We start from the raw sequence: 15,790 nt of genomic DNA, 5'->3' as shown, positions 1-15,790 counted from the left end.
ACTTTCTTCCTGCCTTACTGCCATAAAGAACTGGATGTATTCCTGCTTTCTTTCTCTTAACACTGACAAGACTGAAGTCGTATTCTTTCCCTCCAATTCTCTTCCCCCTCTCTCTCCTCCCCCATTCATTCACTTTCCTCCCTCTAATCTCCCTATCTCTCTCCAGGCTGCCACTCTGCTGTTCGTACCCTCTGTCTCCTTACCTCCTGTGACTCCATCTCTACTTCCCTCTCTTCCCTTGGCTGGCTTCCATTTTACTCCCTGCCTTGTCTTCAAATCTCTCCATGGTCTCGCTCCTCCTTATCTCTCCTCCCTCCTCTATTTCTACTCGCCCTCCCGTTCCCTTCGGTCTGCTGACCATTTCCTTCTCACTGTACCTACGTCCCCCTGTGCCTCCTCCCGTTTCCGCTCCTTCCAACTCCTAGCCCCCCTGCACTGGAACTCCCTTCCTCTTGCAATCCGCTTTACCCCCACCTTCTCCTCATTCCGCACCTCCCTTAAATCTCTCCTTCTCCATTCTCCTCCTTGAAACCCCTTCCCCATCCCCTCCCTCCTTTATCTTTCCCCTTGACTATCTCCCTCCCCTCCTCTACCTCCCCACTCTCACCTTTCCCCTTCCCTCCTCCAACTCATCATCACCCCTCCCCCCCACCTAGTCCTACTCCACTATTCTCCCCATCTCCTTCAGTTAATTGCTCTTCTCACTGTTTTGTTGATTGATTCATATTGTAATTTGCTTCCACCGTTATATTGTTAGGTTTTCATGTATTAAGTTGTTCAATTGTACAGCGTTTTGGTGTAAAGCGCTCTATAAATCAATAAATACAATACGGTAACACCACCTGTATTGAACATGCGCAGAGCCATGGAACTGGAACTCTGCGCATGTGTGGTTGCCCCATGACGGATGGATGTGCCCATGGAGACCAGAGCTGCCACTGATCCATGCATTGCAAGCTGTGCCCTGCAAATGAGGCCTGCACCAGCAGCCCCTCTGGAGTGCCCCCACCAACCACTCTGGGTGCCAGAGAGTCTAGGGTGGTGTGAATGCCTGGGACCACCGTGGTCCGTGATAGGTCCACGTATGGTGTGAGTGTTGATGAGCGGATCTCCCATTGGGTCGCGAAGGGAACCGTGGATAAGAGGGGGCTGGAAACGCCACTACCAGGTCGGTCTCCTGAGTTCTCACGAACAAAGGAATACAGGAGCCAGGTATCCTGCAACCACGAGGCTGAACCGAGGAATCGCTGGTGACCCGCTGAAGGACTGCTCCTCTGCACTGCTGTCGCTTTGTGAAACCCTTTTTACCTCTGATCGAACCAGAAGGCCTGTACTGGTACTTCGACCCTTGGAATAGCAGGAACAGCTATTCTCGGCATCTTCACCATCTCCTGCACGTAAGCCTTCGGAAGTGTCTCTGGGCCATCCAGCAGACTGACCAGCCTACCAAGGAGTCTTGCTCTGTAACCGCCGCCAGGTTGTGTTGTATTTCTAGTCCTTGTCACTCTCACACGATTCGTACACTTGGCGTTCCCAGGTCTGAAGTGAGTAGTGTACATTTGGCTGAGATACACACGGCCGCTCCGTTGCCCTGCTGTGGTAAACTGTGCGGGTTCACTTCGTTTGGGACATCTTATACTCAACTCTGCTGCTGCAGAATCTACACGACGACGAGACGTCCCCTGCTCTTCTGAACCTGCCAGCGACTGAAACTGACGCGGAGAAGCCTGGGTCTGCTTGCATCGGGGACCGGTGAGTAGCATAGCTAGGAACTGGTCGCCCTCCTGCAGGAGCCCATAGCTTTTCCCCGCTGTGTCAAAATAGCACGCCTTTCCGTTCTCGCGCTCTGCTTCTACCCACAGTGGAGGCTGCGCTTGAGTCGCAGAACTTTGTTCTTCTTCATTTGTGCACTAAACTGAACTGCCTGATTCCCTCGAAGAGACCCCCCTTTTTGCCCGTTGGCACCAGCGTGTGCAGGTACTTTTGAGCACAAGGCTCCACTCTTCGTAGGGCTCGGACTTCCTTTTAGTTAGGTGCCTCTGAAGGCGGACTGGGTCTAAGCATTATTTCGCACTGCCTGTTTTCCTTCCCTTCTAGGTGGACTACACATTTCGTGCATCTAACGCTTTAGACTCGTTTGTATTGGTATATATATTGTATTGGTTTGGTATGTGTTGGTTTACTAGAGTTGTATTGTGATTTCTCGCTACGGTCATTGTTTTAAAGGCCTTGGAATAAATGTGTATATATTTTTAATATAACACCTGTTTGTAGTAGTTTGTAAGTGTCCTTGCTTTGTGTGCTCATTGCGGGCTTTCAGTCACCCTCACCCCTCTTGAGACCTAGTCTTGACCGCCGCAATCGCTACCCTGATTGGTCTGGCTTGTCCAGAGGTTACCCTGTTCCAAGTAATTAGGTTGGCCTTCTGAACTTCTGCGCCGCCAGGACAGAGTTCAGAAATCCGTCTTAACAAGCATGCGCAGAGCCATGGAACTTGAACTCTGCGCATGTGTGGTTGCCCCATGACGGATGGATGTGCCCATGGAGACCAGAGCTGCCACTGATCCATGCATTGCCAGCTGTGCCCTGCAATTGAGGCCTGCACCAGCAGCCCCTCTCGAGCGCCCCACCAACCACCACCAGCACGGGTAGATGCATCACCTTCAAGACAATGTGCATAACACACAAGGCTGTCAGCAGAAAGGGAGTTGAATTCCTACAAAAGAAAATAATCTACAAGCCAACAAGACTCCTCAGATCAAGCAACAAAATCCGCCTGGAACCAAAACCATACGTCAAGAAAAAACTAGAGGGCTCATCCTTCTCTCACCTGGCTGCAAAAAACTGGAACACCATCCCGAAACAAATAAGAAACACCAAAGACCACCTACAATTCAGAAAACTACTGAAAACCTGGCTCTTCAACTCAACAGAATCAAATTGAAACTAAACAATCAAACAGGAAACACAAAGAACAAGTTGACAGAATTTAGGATGACACAGACAACCCCAGAACTGACTGTGGGAAACTCCCACAATAACAAGATAGACAATGCTAGGTGTAATAGGACACACGCGACAGCCTAATGAGGACAGAATTAGCATCCCTGCCCAACCCCTTCCTACACCCTAAGGGAAACCCCGAAAATAACCAAAGAGATGAGTAGAAGTGGAATAAGACACAAGCGACAACCCTATTAAGGACAGAATTTAGCATCCCAGCCCAACTCCATCTAGCAACCCCGCCCACTCCATGAACACTACCAAGTGCCACATTTGGGTGGAATTCAGAGTGTAGGCGGTAGGCACATTCGGGCGGAGTTGTGAACGCTGGATTGAGCCGGGCACGGACAGAGCTGGGAATGATGACAGAGGCCACGCCTGGACGTAATTGCGGGTGTTGGCATTTGCCACGCTGGGATGGGGTATGAGCGGTAGCCTGCATGACCGGCATGTCCAGCTGGATGGGATTGTGAATGCCGACCATCGCCACATCTGGATAGAATATGCCAGATTTGGATGGAATCACGAACAGTTGCTCTTCTCACATACAGACAGGCTTCAAAGGTGGGCAGGGGCTGAATTTAGACACAGTTGTGAATACTGATGGGCCTCATATAAGGAAGGATTATGAATATCACTGGATGCCGGTTGTAGACAGAAATACAGAGATGTTCCCAGGCCACACCTGGAATGAACGTGAACATTTTAGCACATCGCTTCCAGACAGCGATATCAATAACCAACCCACTAACAACCTCACCCCTCTGCATACACATCGAAAACTCTAACCAAACACAACCACAACCCTACAGCACAACAAACCGCACAAACTTCACTACACCACAATAACAAAACAAACCACACAGACTTGCATAACACCACACGATGGCTACCGACCGAAAAAAAAATACCCAAACCCAGCGAGCTGTGTTAACCGTGTCGAGGCTGCCAACGGCACATCACTGCTCTCTTGCACTTTTCCCGCTTACTCCCACTAACTCTCCCCCCTCCCATTTTCAGAGCCGCCAGAGCGCCAGCAGACAACTCCGGTGGTGATAGTGTGAGCTACAAATATCCTTTAACATTAACACCAGGGAGATAATTGGCATGCAGGGTGCACAATACTTAACTTAAGGTTTCATTGCTTAGTGTGTATTTTAAAGGCCTAATCAATGCATCATTTTGCACTTCTGTGTCTATCTGGAAGTAATGAAGTGCTCTGTGTGTGTCGCATTGTAGCACTAGACCACTCTCACACCACTCCTTACCTTGCTGCTCTGCTACCTCCCTTGATTGGGCTTGGTTAGACTTCAGTGTCTTTCCGGTTTACCTTAATAAGCTAGCCTTCCAAAATCCACCCCTGTGGAAGTAGCTGTAGAAGATCTTAATTAGCTGATTGGAAATTGCATATAGACTATCCTCCCAAACACAGGTCTACCATTTAAGAGCTGTTACTTTGGGAGGAAATCTAATTGTCTGGATTATATCACAGTTCTCTGTATCCAATCAATTCAAATCGTGCAGTTCAAAGCTTATATGGTCATAGCCCCAGTTGTACAAACCTTCTTACAGATATAGATTATTTTTTTCCGTCACAATCTGGGAGAGCTTCTGAATTGGTTTGAGCTAAGAGAAATCTTTTCATTGATGTCATTACTTAAAAATTGTCTTTGGGGTGGGCATCTCTAGGAAAGCCCATATCTAAATCTGGTGCTCTAATCTTTTTTCCTGGCTTAAGCAACTAATTTGCCAAAGGCTTTGTCAAAACAGCCAACACAGATGCATCTAGAAGAACACCTAGAAGATCTGCAATAACAAAGACGTTATTCTGATGACGGAGTAGGAGCTTGCAGCATGTCAAAAAAGAAAGACGCTTGCACTGGGCCCGGCTGAACAAAATTGGCAATGAAGTTACTGCGCTATGCATTAAATCTGAAAAGGATGGCAATTTATTCAGAAGTAGAGGTTTCATTGAAAGCTCAGGACCTGCTGGCATGTCATCCTAATCTTGTTCGCAATCAACAAACACAACATGTGTGTTAAAGAGTAAATGGATCTCCCATAGCTGCATAGTGCAATGATAAGAAATTGACATTATCATTACTGTACATTTGTCTTCCCCATCAAGGGTATGCTGTACATGTCTCGGTTTGAGTCTTTCTAGGATCCCTTAGTACAGATAACAGATCCGCACTTCTCAGTGGGAAGGCACGAAGCCTCCCAAACGCACAAACAGCGCACAAAGCACCGATTGTGAGCCTCAGGAGTATGAGTGAGAGGATATGTGGAAAGCAGACTCAGAAGGATCTGCCCAAGCAGTGTACAGAAAAATGACTGTGCTTCTTCAAAGCATCGTTTGAAGCAGAGAAAGATGCCTATACTAAGTGTCTGATTTTCAGGGCCAGGAGCCAGTAACAACTCAATACCTATTCTCATTTAAGTTAGCAAAAATCTTTAATTGATATTTATGGATTGCACTCAGTTTAATTTCCTACAATATCTGCGTACAGATGTTTTATGATCCCATGGCAGGCTGTCAAGCATCTGACATGACCATTGGAAATCAACAACTTCCCATCACACCACACGCAGCGTGAATGAATATAATGATTCATGAAACTATGAGTAGGTCTCTGCAAGCTTAGCTAAAGTAAAACAAATCCATAAAACCAAATCTAACCAATGAAAAGGATGTGAGCAAAAAGGGAGTAGATAATGAAAAAACTTGAAAAAGAAAAATTACTTTGCATCAGTCTTATGTGATAAGGTACTCAATAACCTCATGACAATAGCTATTCAATTAACTTTTTATTAGAAAAATAAATAAATCTGTAAGGTAATTGGGGTTCTCAGGCTAGGGGTGGTCCCCTGCACGCTATCTCATACTTACAGTGGGCTCCCACCTCCGTAGCCCAGGCGCCCTATTCCACCACTACACTTTTGCAAGTTATATTATCTAAACTCACCATACGGTTATCTAGTGCCATCCCTCAGACTACGGAGGCTTGAAGGCCTTCGCCTTATCTGACGAACTCCCCCAGGGACTTCCTAAGGGACCTAATAGGATAGTCTGCTTGTGCTGTCACTTCCCCTGATGGCAGACTCCTCAGCATCTTCTCAGTCTGTCTTCTCTTCTCTCACACACCCCCATCCTTGTCTCTCTCCATATCTCTACACTCTGTCCCTAGGTTTTATCACTCTCCCTCTCTCCTATTTCCACCCTCCTACTCCCTCCTGATCTTCACCTCCAAACGCTACTCATGCCTCTATCCACCTCTACCCTCATACCTTTCACACTCCTCACTCATCGAAACACACAAAGCTTTCCTTGCAACTAGCCTCACCGCCATTCCCATCTCTTTATACAAAACTCTTCAGTCTACCTCCCATAAACACTTGCACACACAACTCAATTGGTACCACTCTCTCAGCTCTAAAACTCCACCTCGCCTAATCCAATCGGACCAAAATGTTCCTCTCAAAATCCTCCTCCAACCACTCTGAACTACTCTCTGATCTCTTGGTCCGTCTCCACTGCTCTCGACCTCACCCAAACACATGAAGCCTTCAAGGGGCCTTCTAAACCCACCTCCTTTTCAGGCTATTCTTCTGAAGGCAGCCATCTGCTCAGACGTATTGTCTGCTAATGAGTTTTTGTCTGTTCTGGGTGGCTCTTTGTGCCAATAGGAGGGCTGGAGTGTTTCTTGGTCTCCCCTCTTCCCATGTCTTGCCAGATCCAGTTCTTTAGTTGCTGCCACACAGCTCCTCTGTAGTCCACCTGTGGTTCTTGAGGTGGAAGTTTGGTGTCTCCTGTTTGTTTACGAAGATGAAACGCCACTTAATTCTCCATTTGGGTACCAAATCCATTCCTCCTAATCCAGTCTGGATTTTGTTGGTTAAGCCAAATTGCATTCCGGTACTGGTAGTTAAGAGTTTTTCTCACCTGGTATTGATTACTTGGATCAGTGATTCCCGTCAGGCTTCTGAAGACTTAGGGTGTTGCTGGATTTTAAGTTCTCTGGAAAAATAGAAGCGAGAGACCTAGCCAGGACAGAGGTTTCTAGGCAGAGAGCCAAGGACATTATTTTTATTTTTTATTTATTTGTATTTGTATAGCGCACTTACGCAGAGAGGCATCGAGGCTCTGCTGCATGAAATTTGTAGGAAACTTGATTAAGTGGTTACAGGCGACCAAGGTGGTCTCTTGATTACAGGTGCATTAGTAAATGACTTCATAGGTGACAAGTGCTGTTAATAGTTACACACATCAGTGAGTTTTACATAACAGTCATTATTACATCAGTCATCATTGACAGTATAGCGTGCGGCTTTACTCAATCATCTCACATCAGCCCAACAATCTGGCGAGATGTAAAGAGTGCCACATTCAGACAAAAATCTTGGTTTTGATTGCTTTGTGGAATGCTTGGTGGGACTCGATCGTTCTTAGGTGAGTGGGAAGGGCATTCCAGTGGGAGGTGGCCATCGTGGGAAAACTGGTGCCTCCAGCGCGGACTCTTCGTGTCTTGGGAGTGATAGTCATGTTAGAGTAGCCCTTTCTCAAAGGTCTGGTGGCGGTGTGTTTGGCAATTCTTTGGACAAGGTAGGGGGGTGCAAGATCATGGAGGCATTTATGCGTGAGGGAGAGGTTTTAAAGACGATTCTCTCTTTGACAGGGAGCCAGTGAGCCTGCCCCCTCACTTCAGAAATGTGGTCTTTCCTCGAAGTTCCTGTGGCCGCCCTAAGGGCATTGTTCTGAACCAGTTGGAGTTTAGTTTTTGCAAGAAGTCCCTACGAGGAGGGTATTGCAATAATCAAGGCAATAATCAAGCCTGGATCCAATTATTGCCCTGGTAAGGCAGTTCTGGCGGGATAGGAAGGGTCTAGCTTCGTTAAGAACCTTGGAGTAGTAGGCCAAAGAGGAAGCAATAGCGTTGACCTGTCTATCCATAATACGATCAGAGTCTAGGTGTAGACTCCAAGTGTCTTGACGTAATGAGATACCTTGATGGGTATATTGTCGACAGTGAAGGATTGCTACCAACAGCCCTAAACATGTTCAGACAGTCTAGAAATCTAGAGACTGGGGTCCCTCTGAACTTCCCCATGGCACTCCGGGAAAGGACCAGCTCTCGTTGCACCCCTATAGGCCTCCACCCCCTAACAGGGTTATATACATGATCCTGGCACTTCCAACATGGTAGTTTGTCTGAGATCCTTCTCAGATAGTGAAGAGAATACAAATTGAATTGACTGCGTTGGTGCCAATCATTCTACAATACCCCAGGCCTTTTCAGCATCTAAAATTAAGGAAGTAACAGACTTTGATCTTATCAGTGTTTTTCTGGACACATTTTGTATATTTTTTTATATTTGAATTGTTTTATGTTTAAAAGAAAGAATTTGAAAGATTTTATTAAAAACGTTTTCTGGGGTCCTCCCCGTCAGCAGGGACTTATTCTACGCTTATAAAGCTGGGAAGGGTCACTAAATGTAGATTTTTTTTAATTGTTATTTTTACACATATTTGCTCTTACTAATGAAAAACTGATAATTCAATACATGTTACCTTTTTAGTGATATATTCTATGGTGTCACAAGCATCAATTACAGTGGGAATTAAGGCACTCATATTTTCCATACAGCAAAAAGAAACAAGATTATGTATAAAATTGCCATTTTGTGCTGCCAGCGATGGGCCCAGTTGCAGAGAAGGTAAAACAATCAATTGTCGGTCTAGCATCATTAGTATGCAACTCAAACTACAACTGCTTCCCTTATAGTCCTGCTTCCTCGCAGCTTGCTCAATGCTAAATCATTCTACATCAACATGAACCCCAAGAGGACTGATATTTAGGACAACTTGCCCTACATCTGGTGCATGCAAGAGCACAGAAGGATAAACTATCATATACAACTACAATGGGTTGTGAAGAAATGCAGAATAGGTAATTTACCTTTGTTCCTTTTTTCACATATTTCGCATTGTCTTTTTCAATGTCGTGCCACGATCTGATAGGTGTTTTAAGTTCATCGCCTACAACCATTCCTGGCCCCTGTGTTGGTGGTCCTCCAATGAACATCATTATTCGAGCTCCGGTATTGGGAAATGTGCACTGATTAAGCAGAGAAATATACAATGAAAGGTAAACATGTATACGTTTAATGCAAAATACCACAAAACCTATGCACCAAGTATTAGCATAAATAGCAGCAAAGTAAAAAAAAAACAATAGGGCAAGAACTATCAATGCTTAAATATGTGTCCTTTTTTGCGCCTTGAAACACTTGTGTATAGGCACGTTATAAATGACACATCATATCATACATAAATAAGGGCCAAGTTCACAAAAATGAAGTGTGCAATCTAGTATTAACCCCCCCCCCCATGTTCCACCCATTCACCACAACAAACACAAACCTAATGGTCTTCATATTATAGCTACATGTCACTTATTCACATTAAATGGTTCACCCAAAAATTAAATGATTCTTGCAAAATGACCATCTACATCTAAATATTGTGATCATCATGATTGCATAATCATTGACGTTTTTGGCCTAAAAGAACATTAAATATACCTTAAGGACGAAATGATACATAACTAACAAACATGTTTAGAAATCCAAGATACATACATTTCTATTACATTGTAGCAATTGCATTGAAAAGCTCCGTCACTTTACAGACAGTATGATGGTATTTAATTAGTAGACTGCTAACACTTCATGTGGCTGGTGAAACATGCATTGTGAGTTACAGATTTTGAATTAAATTAGTTTTAACCTAGAGGAGAATTTCCAAGTGCTAGCTTTATCACTTCTGCTCCCAAAAAAATAAAATTCTTAGGAATGCAATAGCAGGTTTACACAGTATTTGTTAAGTGTGGCACAGAGACAAACCACACAACACACAAAATGAAGGTTGAAACCATTGTATTTTTAAAGAAAGGTCTGTTAGGATAAATGATACAGGATCTAGAGGTTCAATGTACTGCCAGCCAGAATCTTTGCTCTTACATCATGTATGTTCTTGGGCACAGCTTGCAGGGATCCCCATCAAGGAGAAGAACCATGAGAACACCACCAGTTAAAATAGGGCAGTTTCTCAGAAATGACAGCAAGAGAAAAAGCGCAGAGGAGGCTTTTTTTCATTTGCTCTTGTAGAAATGCGCAGACCATCTTTTTTATTAAAGATGACCTGCACGTTTCAGGGCTGCAGGAGAGTAGCACAAAGACAGCACTTGCCACCCTGCTTGCATACTGACACGAATGTGTGGCTGGCTCCCAGCAGCCATGTAGTTGCTGGGAGCGCATTTCACAGAAACAGGCCCGTCTCTGAAACCCAAGAAAAAAAATAGTATTTCCATCTCTGTTTGTGGAATGGAAATGCAAGTGTCACAGCCACAGATAAAACCGCGGCTGTCACATTTCAGAAAAATGCATGACAGGTTCAAAAATTACTGTGTCAAGATTTCCGCTCCCCCTGTGGTGTGGTTGTTCCCAACAGGAACAGGGGAAAGTGCTTCACTTCTACGCATTGAAAAGTACATCTCGTTTGAGAATTTGGAAATCACTTTTAAAAGTGACAAACTGCCACTGTTTTCCGCAAATGCACAAAGGAGTGAAAGGGGTCATTTGAATGGGCCCATCTACGATGCAGCCATTCAGATGCCCTTTGTGTATTCGGTTCCTCATTATTCCTTATTGCGCATCTCATCACTTGCGGCAAAAAACTTTTGAGAACCTGACCCAGAATCCTGTTGGTTCTTTGTTCTACTTAGTGTGAATGTGCCTCGCTAAATGCAGGGAGAAGTGGTGGCGGCCGGTGGTGAGTTAGGTGGGGGGGTGATGCATGTCCTGGCATACGGGCACCAGAGGATGCACTTCCGATTAGAATCTTCGGAGAATGATTGGTCAAGTCCATTTGGCCATCCCCAGTTCCAGATCTCTCTTTACATTTACACGTAGATGTTAGAGACCAAGCCTGCTCTATAGAATACATGTTGGGTCCTGTACCATGAGCCTCCAAGTTGGAAATCACAACGCTTAGTTCAGAATGGCCATAGGTGGAGAGAGGGACTCTGCAGCTCTCATGCTCTACCATTTCCATGTATTCCTTGTCTCCAGCCATGCATGGGTCGGGCTGCTTTCCCTGGTTGCAGAGTCCCCTTCTAGTTTTGGTTGCAATGTCAGGGATCTGACTTTGTCGCATAAGTCACAGTTTATCATAAAACGATTCCCCATACCATTTTACGGAACAAAACAATTATGTTTTTAGCAGCTATAAAGGTTACAAATGAGTGACTCTTCAATGATCACCATCCGGGGCTACATTGGGGTCTTCTTCTATGCAACAACTGCAGACCTACCAAGTATTTTTAAAAAACCGATAGATAGGACTACAGTTTATGGTCCAAAATATTATGCAACTGTTGTGATAAGACTGAACATATGTGCCTGTTCTGGATATGCACTGAGCAACAGTTGTTTCAGATTATGTTCTGCTTGAAGTCATCCTGGTCAGTACAATGCATATCTAGAGAGGCTGTTCCTACTCACGCCTGTCAGGGTGTGAACTTTACATCTCTTTTAAATGTATAGTTCACAGCAAGGAAGCTTATGTTTTACACATACAGGAACCGGAGACATTTAAACCTAGTGTAAGGAAATACAATGCATAGCTCACAAGGATGGTGGTAGGCAGGGTAATATGTGGGTTAAGAGAATTCCCTGGGATCACCATCAGAGATATTGTGCTAATACTGAGAAACAATCCAACTCCTCCGTCCATTAGCAGAATAAAGAGAAAAAAAAGATCAATACTGTTGATGGCTGGCACTGGGGACACCAGTGGGACCTTTCCACCAGCAGTGCTGCATATTAATAAATGAAAATACCCTGTCTGTGAACTCCCCTGTGTAACAGGGCGAGTGATCTAAGCGGAGCTGGGGACCAATCCCAGCAGGATCTGGGAGGCCTGTCAACATGGAAGCGAGAGCCAATCCTTCCCCAGAGGGGGGAGGTGGCAGTTGGAAGGGGCCAGTGCCTGCCCCTTCCTTATGTGCCTGTGTGAATGGCACTTGCAGAGTCCCCTTCTAGTTTTGGTTGCAATGTCAATGGCAGTTTTGAAGGGGCCAGTCCCTGCCCCTTCTTTATGTGCCTGTGTGATTGGCAATTGTACTACTGTTGATCAGGCCATACTGCTGTTGCAAGATGCTGGCCATTTTTTCTCCATTTGTTTTAGAGACCAATGAACAGCAGCAAGCCCAGTGGTGGACAGAAAAACTGGCCCACAAGAGTTTTCAGAGATGGACCGCATATGAGCACACCGTAACCGGTAGCTCAATACCAAGAAACTGTTGTGCAACGCTGCACAGCCAGCAACAAGTCTGAGCGCACATGCAGAACACAGTAATCTGCTCCACACAATTCTCAGCTGTAATCGAGTCGTGGAATAGCTCACTGACAAAGACTGCAATCTGCTGCATAGAATAATGCTCACCTATCTGATAATGACTTCAATCCCATGGACCTTGCAGAGTCTCACATAAACAGTAACATATGCTATAGCAAGCTGTCATTGACAAACATTCATGGGCGTGCGCGAGAGTAAGGGGTGGGGCTTGCACCCCATTATATATATTATGATGTTAGTAATAGCGCCCAAGCGGTGAAGACAGGGATTTCTTGGCCTGAAGAACAAGAAGGGGACAAACAATGGAAGAAGGGGTGAGGGTGAAAGGGGACAGGAAACAGGAAGAAGTGAGTTGTTCGGATGCGGTCAGATGAGGTGGAGATGGACCAAGAGACCAGAAGGACGACGTGCGGTGGAGGTGGTTTACAGAAAAGGTAAAGTATTGGCTTCTGAGTGGAAGTGGCACTGTGTTGTGAGTGTGTGTGTGCAAGGTGTGAGTGAGATTAGTAGTGGGAGAGTAGGAAGTGAATTACAGGGTGGCTGAGGGGGTGAAATGAGGGTGACTGAAGAGAAGGTGGGGCAAAGTGGACGTTTTGTGGAGGTGGGGTAGGAGTAGTAGCAGTGTAGAGGGAGGAGTAGTGGAGGTAGTGTGAGAAACCGGAGGGCGTCCTCGCATATAATTCCCTTGGATCCTCTTCTCAGCAGACCCGGGAAAGGCCATCGCTCTTCAAATGCGACCCTGGGGTTGGAGAAGCGAGGGAGGATCACCTGGGTGGAGGGTCCTTGGGGATTGGGAGTGGGGTACACACAGGCGAGACATGGTATCCCCCTTTTCCTGTTGAGGACCAATCTACCCCTCACCCAACCGTTGTGTTACTATAAAACTGTTCCCCTCATATCCCCACATATGACACTTGACAGTACTGTGAGAAACCTGAATGTGTCTCACCCGCTAGTACACAGGGATCTGTCATCCAGGTGGCCAGGACACGGCCATAGCTTTTGGATGCTGTTTCTGGGGGTGGACCAGTACGGGAGGATCACCTGGATGAGGGGTCTTCGGGAAGTGGAAGTGGGACACCGAAGGGTGAGATGTGGTGTCTGTCCCCTTCCTTGTAATACCTAGGAACTCATCCCTGCCCCCTTCCGGACACAAACACTTTCTCATGGACAGTTCACCGTGAGCGACAATGGACTAACACCAGAGCTATAAATCTGGCATGTCCCAACACTATGTTGGCAATTACGGATCATTACACACACCTGACTTCCATCACACTTCCCCACACATAAAAGGCGGAGCACGAAAGCACACTCTGAGCAAGGCAAAACGCAAGGAAACACCAGTTCCAAGAAGGCAGTTTAAATTTAAGGAGAAAGACGGCGACACCAGAGAGGACTTCAAGGAGGGAAGTGCCCTTGACCTGTAAAGACTGTTACTTTCGTGAGCCTTGGAAAGTAAGAAAAATAAGACCAGGAACTAAGGCTGATCAAACCTGCAGGGTGTGTTGAAGGTACCTAGGGCACTCCTGAATCGATAACCAAGGTGGGGAGGAGCGAGTGCTACTGTGTACTGTCCTTGGCTCCTACAACAAAGCAGCACCAGAAAAGACAGCACAGCAGGTGAGTCGGAGAAACTGATACCAGCTTGTGTTTTGAACCAAGGTTGCAAGTGGCAACATTATATAAAGAACAGTGTGTGAGGCGTTTGGGATGAACGACGCGAAAGGCAGTAGTTGAACTTTATAATTGAATTTTGGGAGGCCAAGGAAAGATACCATACACAGAGTGGCCCGGCACCAGGTGGTTGCTCATTCGAAAGTCTCTGTTAGGTATCCAACTGATGCAGAGTGTGAGAGAAAAATATTGTGATCGTAGTGGTCATGCAACGGGTCAAGCTAAACCCCTGAACATTCAAAAGTCTTCGATAGTTTAATGTACGTCACAATTGGTCCGAGCCGGGCTGAGGGAGACTAATTGAATGAAAGAAAGGGATCTGAGCCCGCCAGAGGGAGCTCTGGAGTGAACCGAGAGTCATCCGAAAAATTATTCTTTGAACCTTGTTTTGAAGGGGATCTGAGCCCAGAAGAGGGGGATCCAGGGTGAACACCCAAATTGAACACTGAAAGAAGGAAAAGAACGTTTGCGTATTGTTTTTGATACACAAGCCCTCTGCGTCAAGAGACTTGCAAGAAGTAAAGAGACTTGGACACAGAAGGTCCTGAACTGGTAAAATGGAACTGTGTCCTCGTGCCTCAGAAACCAGAATGTGTGCTTTGCTCGAGTGACCCGCCTTGCTCTGTGCTGAAAACTTGGGGAAGGGAGGCCAACGGCCCAAGCATCCCGACATATTTTGTGACCACTTCTTTCTTGTTCATGAACACAACCCCCACATTATTTGTAAATTTGTGGTAAGGATTGGCAATAGGATGTTTTTGGTAAAGGCCTGTTTATTTTGATAAGACTCCACTAGGACTGCATTATTATTTTTTGATCGTTGTAGCTTGCTCCCATCTGTAGATTTGGGTTTAGATAGCCGTTTATTGAACTTTCACAAGAGTGTGACACGGTTGAACTGTGGTCACTTGGGTCTGTCTTACAGTTGATGCCATGCCTTCCTTACAGTACTGAGACGTGGAAGAGGTGACTAATATTGAACACTACACCATCTCATCACTCTAGTACTGGGACGAAGAAGATGCCTGCAAAGTGTTGCAAGACGGAGGCATGTCCCATTAATTAAAGTCAGGCAGACCCAATTGAGAGAGCACACCTGCAACCTGTTAATGGTTGCAGGTGTATAACATGAAAGACAGAGCACACCAAGAGGAGCAACAGGGAGGCCTGTGGGGGGAAAGACCAGCAGGGGACCCTTGGAAAAAGGAGGCAGCCATTGTGGGACTGTAGAAGGAGCCAGGATGCCAGCATATATCCCAGAGAACCTATGGGACCCAGAAAGAGCGGGCCGTGTCTTCACAGCAAGTCTGGGAGCCTCCTTGATACTGAGCAAGCAGCAGGAGCTGCGGGAAAGCCAAGAGAAGAAAGGACAAAGCCAGCGACTGTGAAGCTGCATTCAGGTTGCAGGCATGCAGAGGGAAGCACCCGGCAGACGAGCTGGGCTCGTAGCGGTGGACTTCTCAACCTCAGCAGTGCAGACGAAGCAGTGGGAACCATCGAGAGGCGACGTCTGAAGCTGGTGAGTGTCAGGGACAGCGCATAAACACCAGGGCGCTCCTATCAGACCGAAATTAAGTAATGGTCTGTGAAATTGAGTAACACATGCATATTGGAATACCAAACTAAACAGAAACTTTTAATTATGCAGAATAAATGCATATTAAATGCCGAACTGAATGGAAACTTTAAATT

General features: G+C 45.9%; 1 protein-coding gene across 1 annotated transcript in view; it reads right to left on the bottom strand.

Moving 5' to 3' along the window:
• SEC23A (SEC23 homolog A, COPII coat complex component) overlaps positions 1-15,790 on the bottom strand; it is a 1,668,754-nt gene that overhangs the window by 1,126,572 nt on the left and 526,392 nt on the right. Inside the window, exon 8 of the mRNA XM_069637506.1 lies at positions 8,961-9,119. Coding sequence (XP_069493607.1) covers positions 8,961-9,119 — 159 coding nt within the window. The remainder of the gene's footprint in view (positions 1-8,960; positions 9,120-15,790) is intronic.

This window comes from Ambystoma mexicanum, chromosome 14, assembly GCF_040938575.1.
Source record: "Ambystoma mexicanum isolate Mex_15411 chromosome 14, UKY_AmexF1_1, whole genome shotgun sequence".
Taxonomy (NCBI): domain Eukaryota; kingdom Metazoa; phylum Chordata; class Amphibia; order Caudata; family Ambystomatidae; genus Ambystoma; species Ambystoma mexicanum.
The sequence above is the reverse complement of the archived record's forward strand: the minus strand, read 5'-3'. Positions and strand labels throughout refer to the sequence as shown.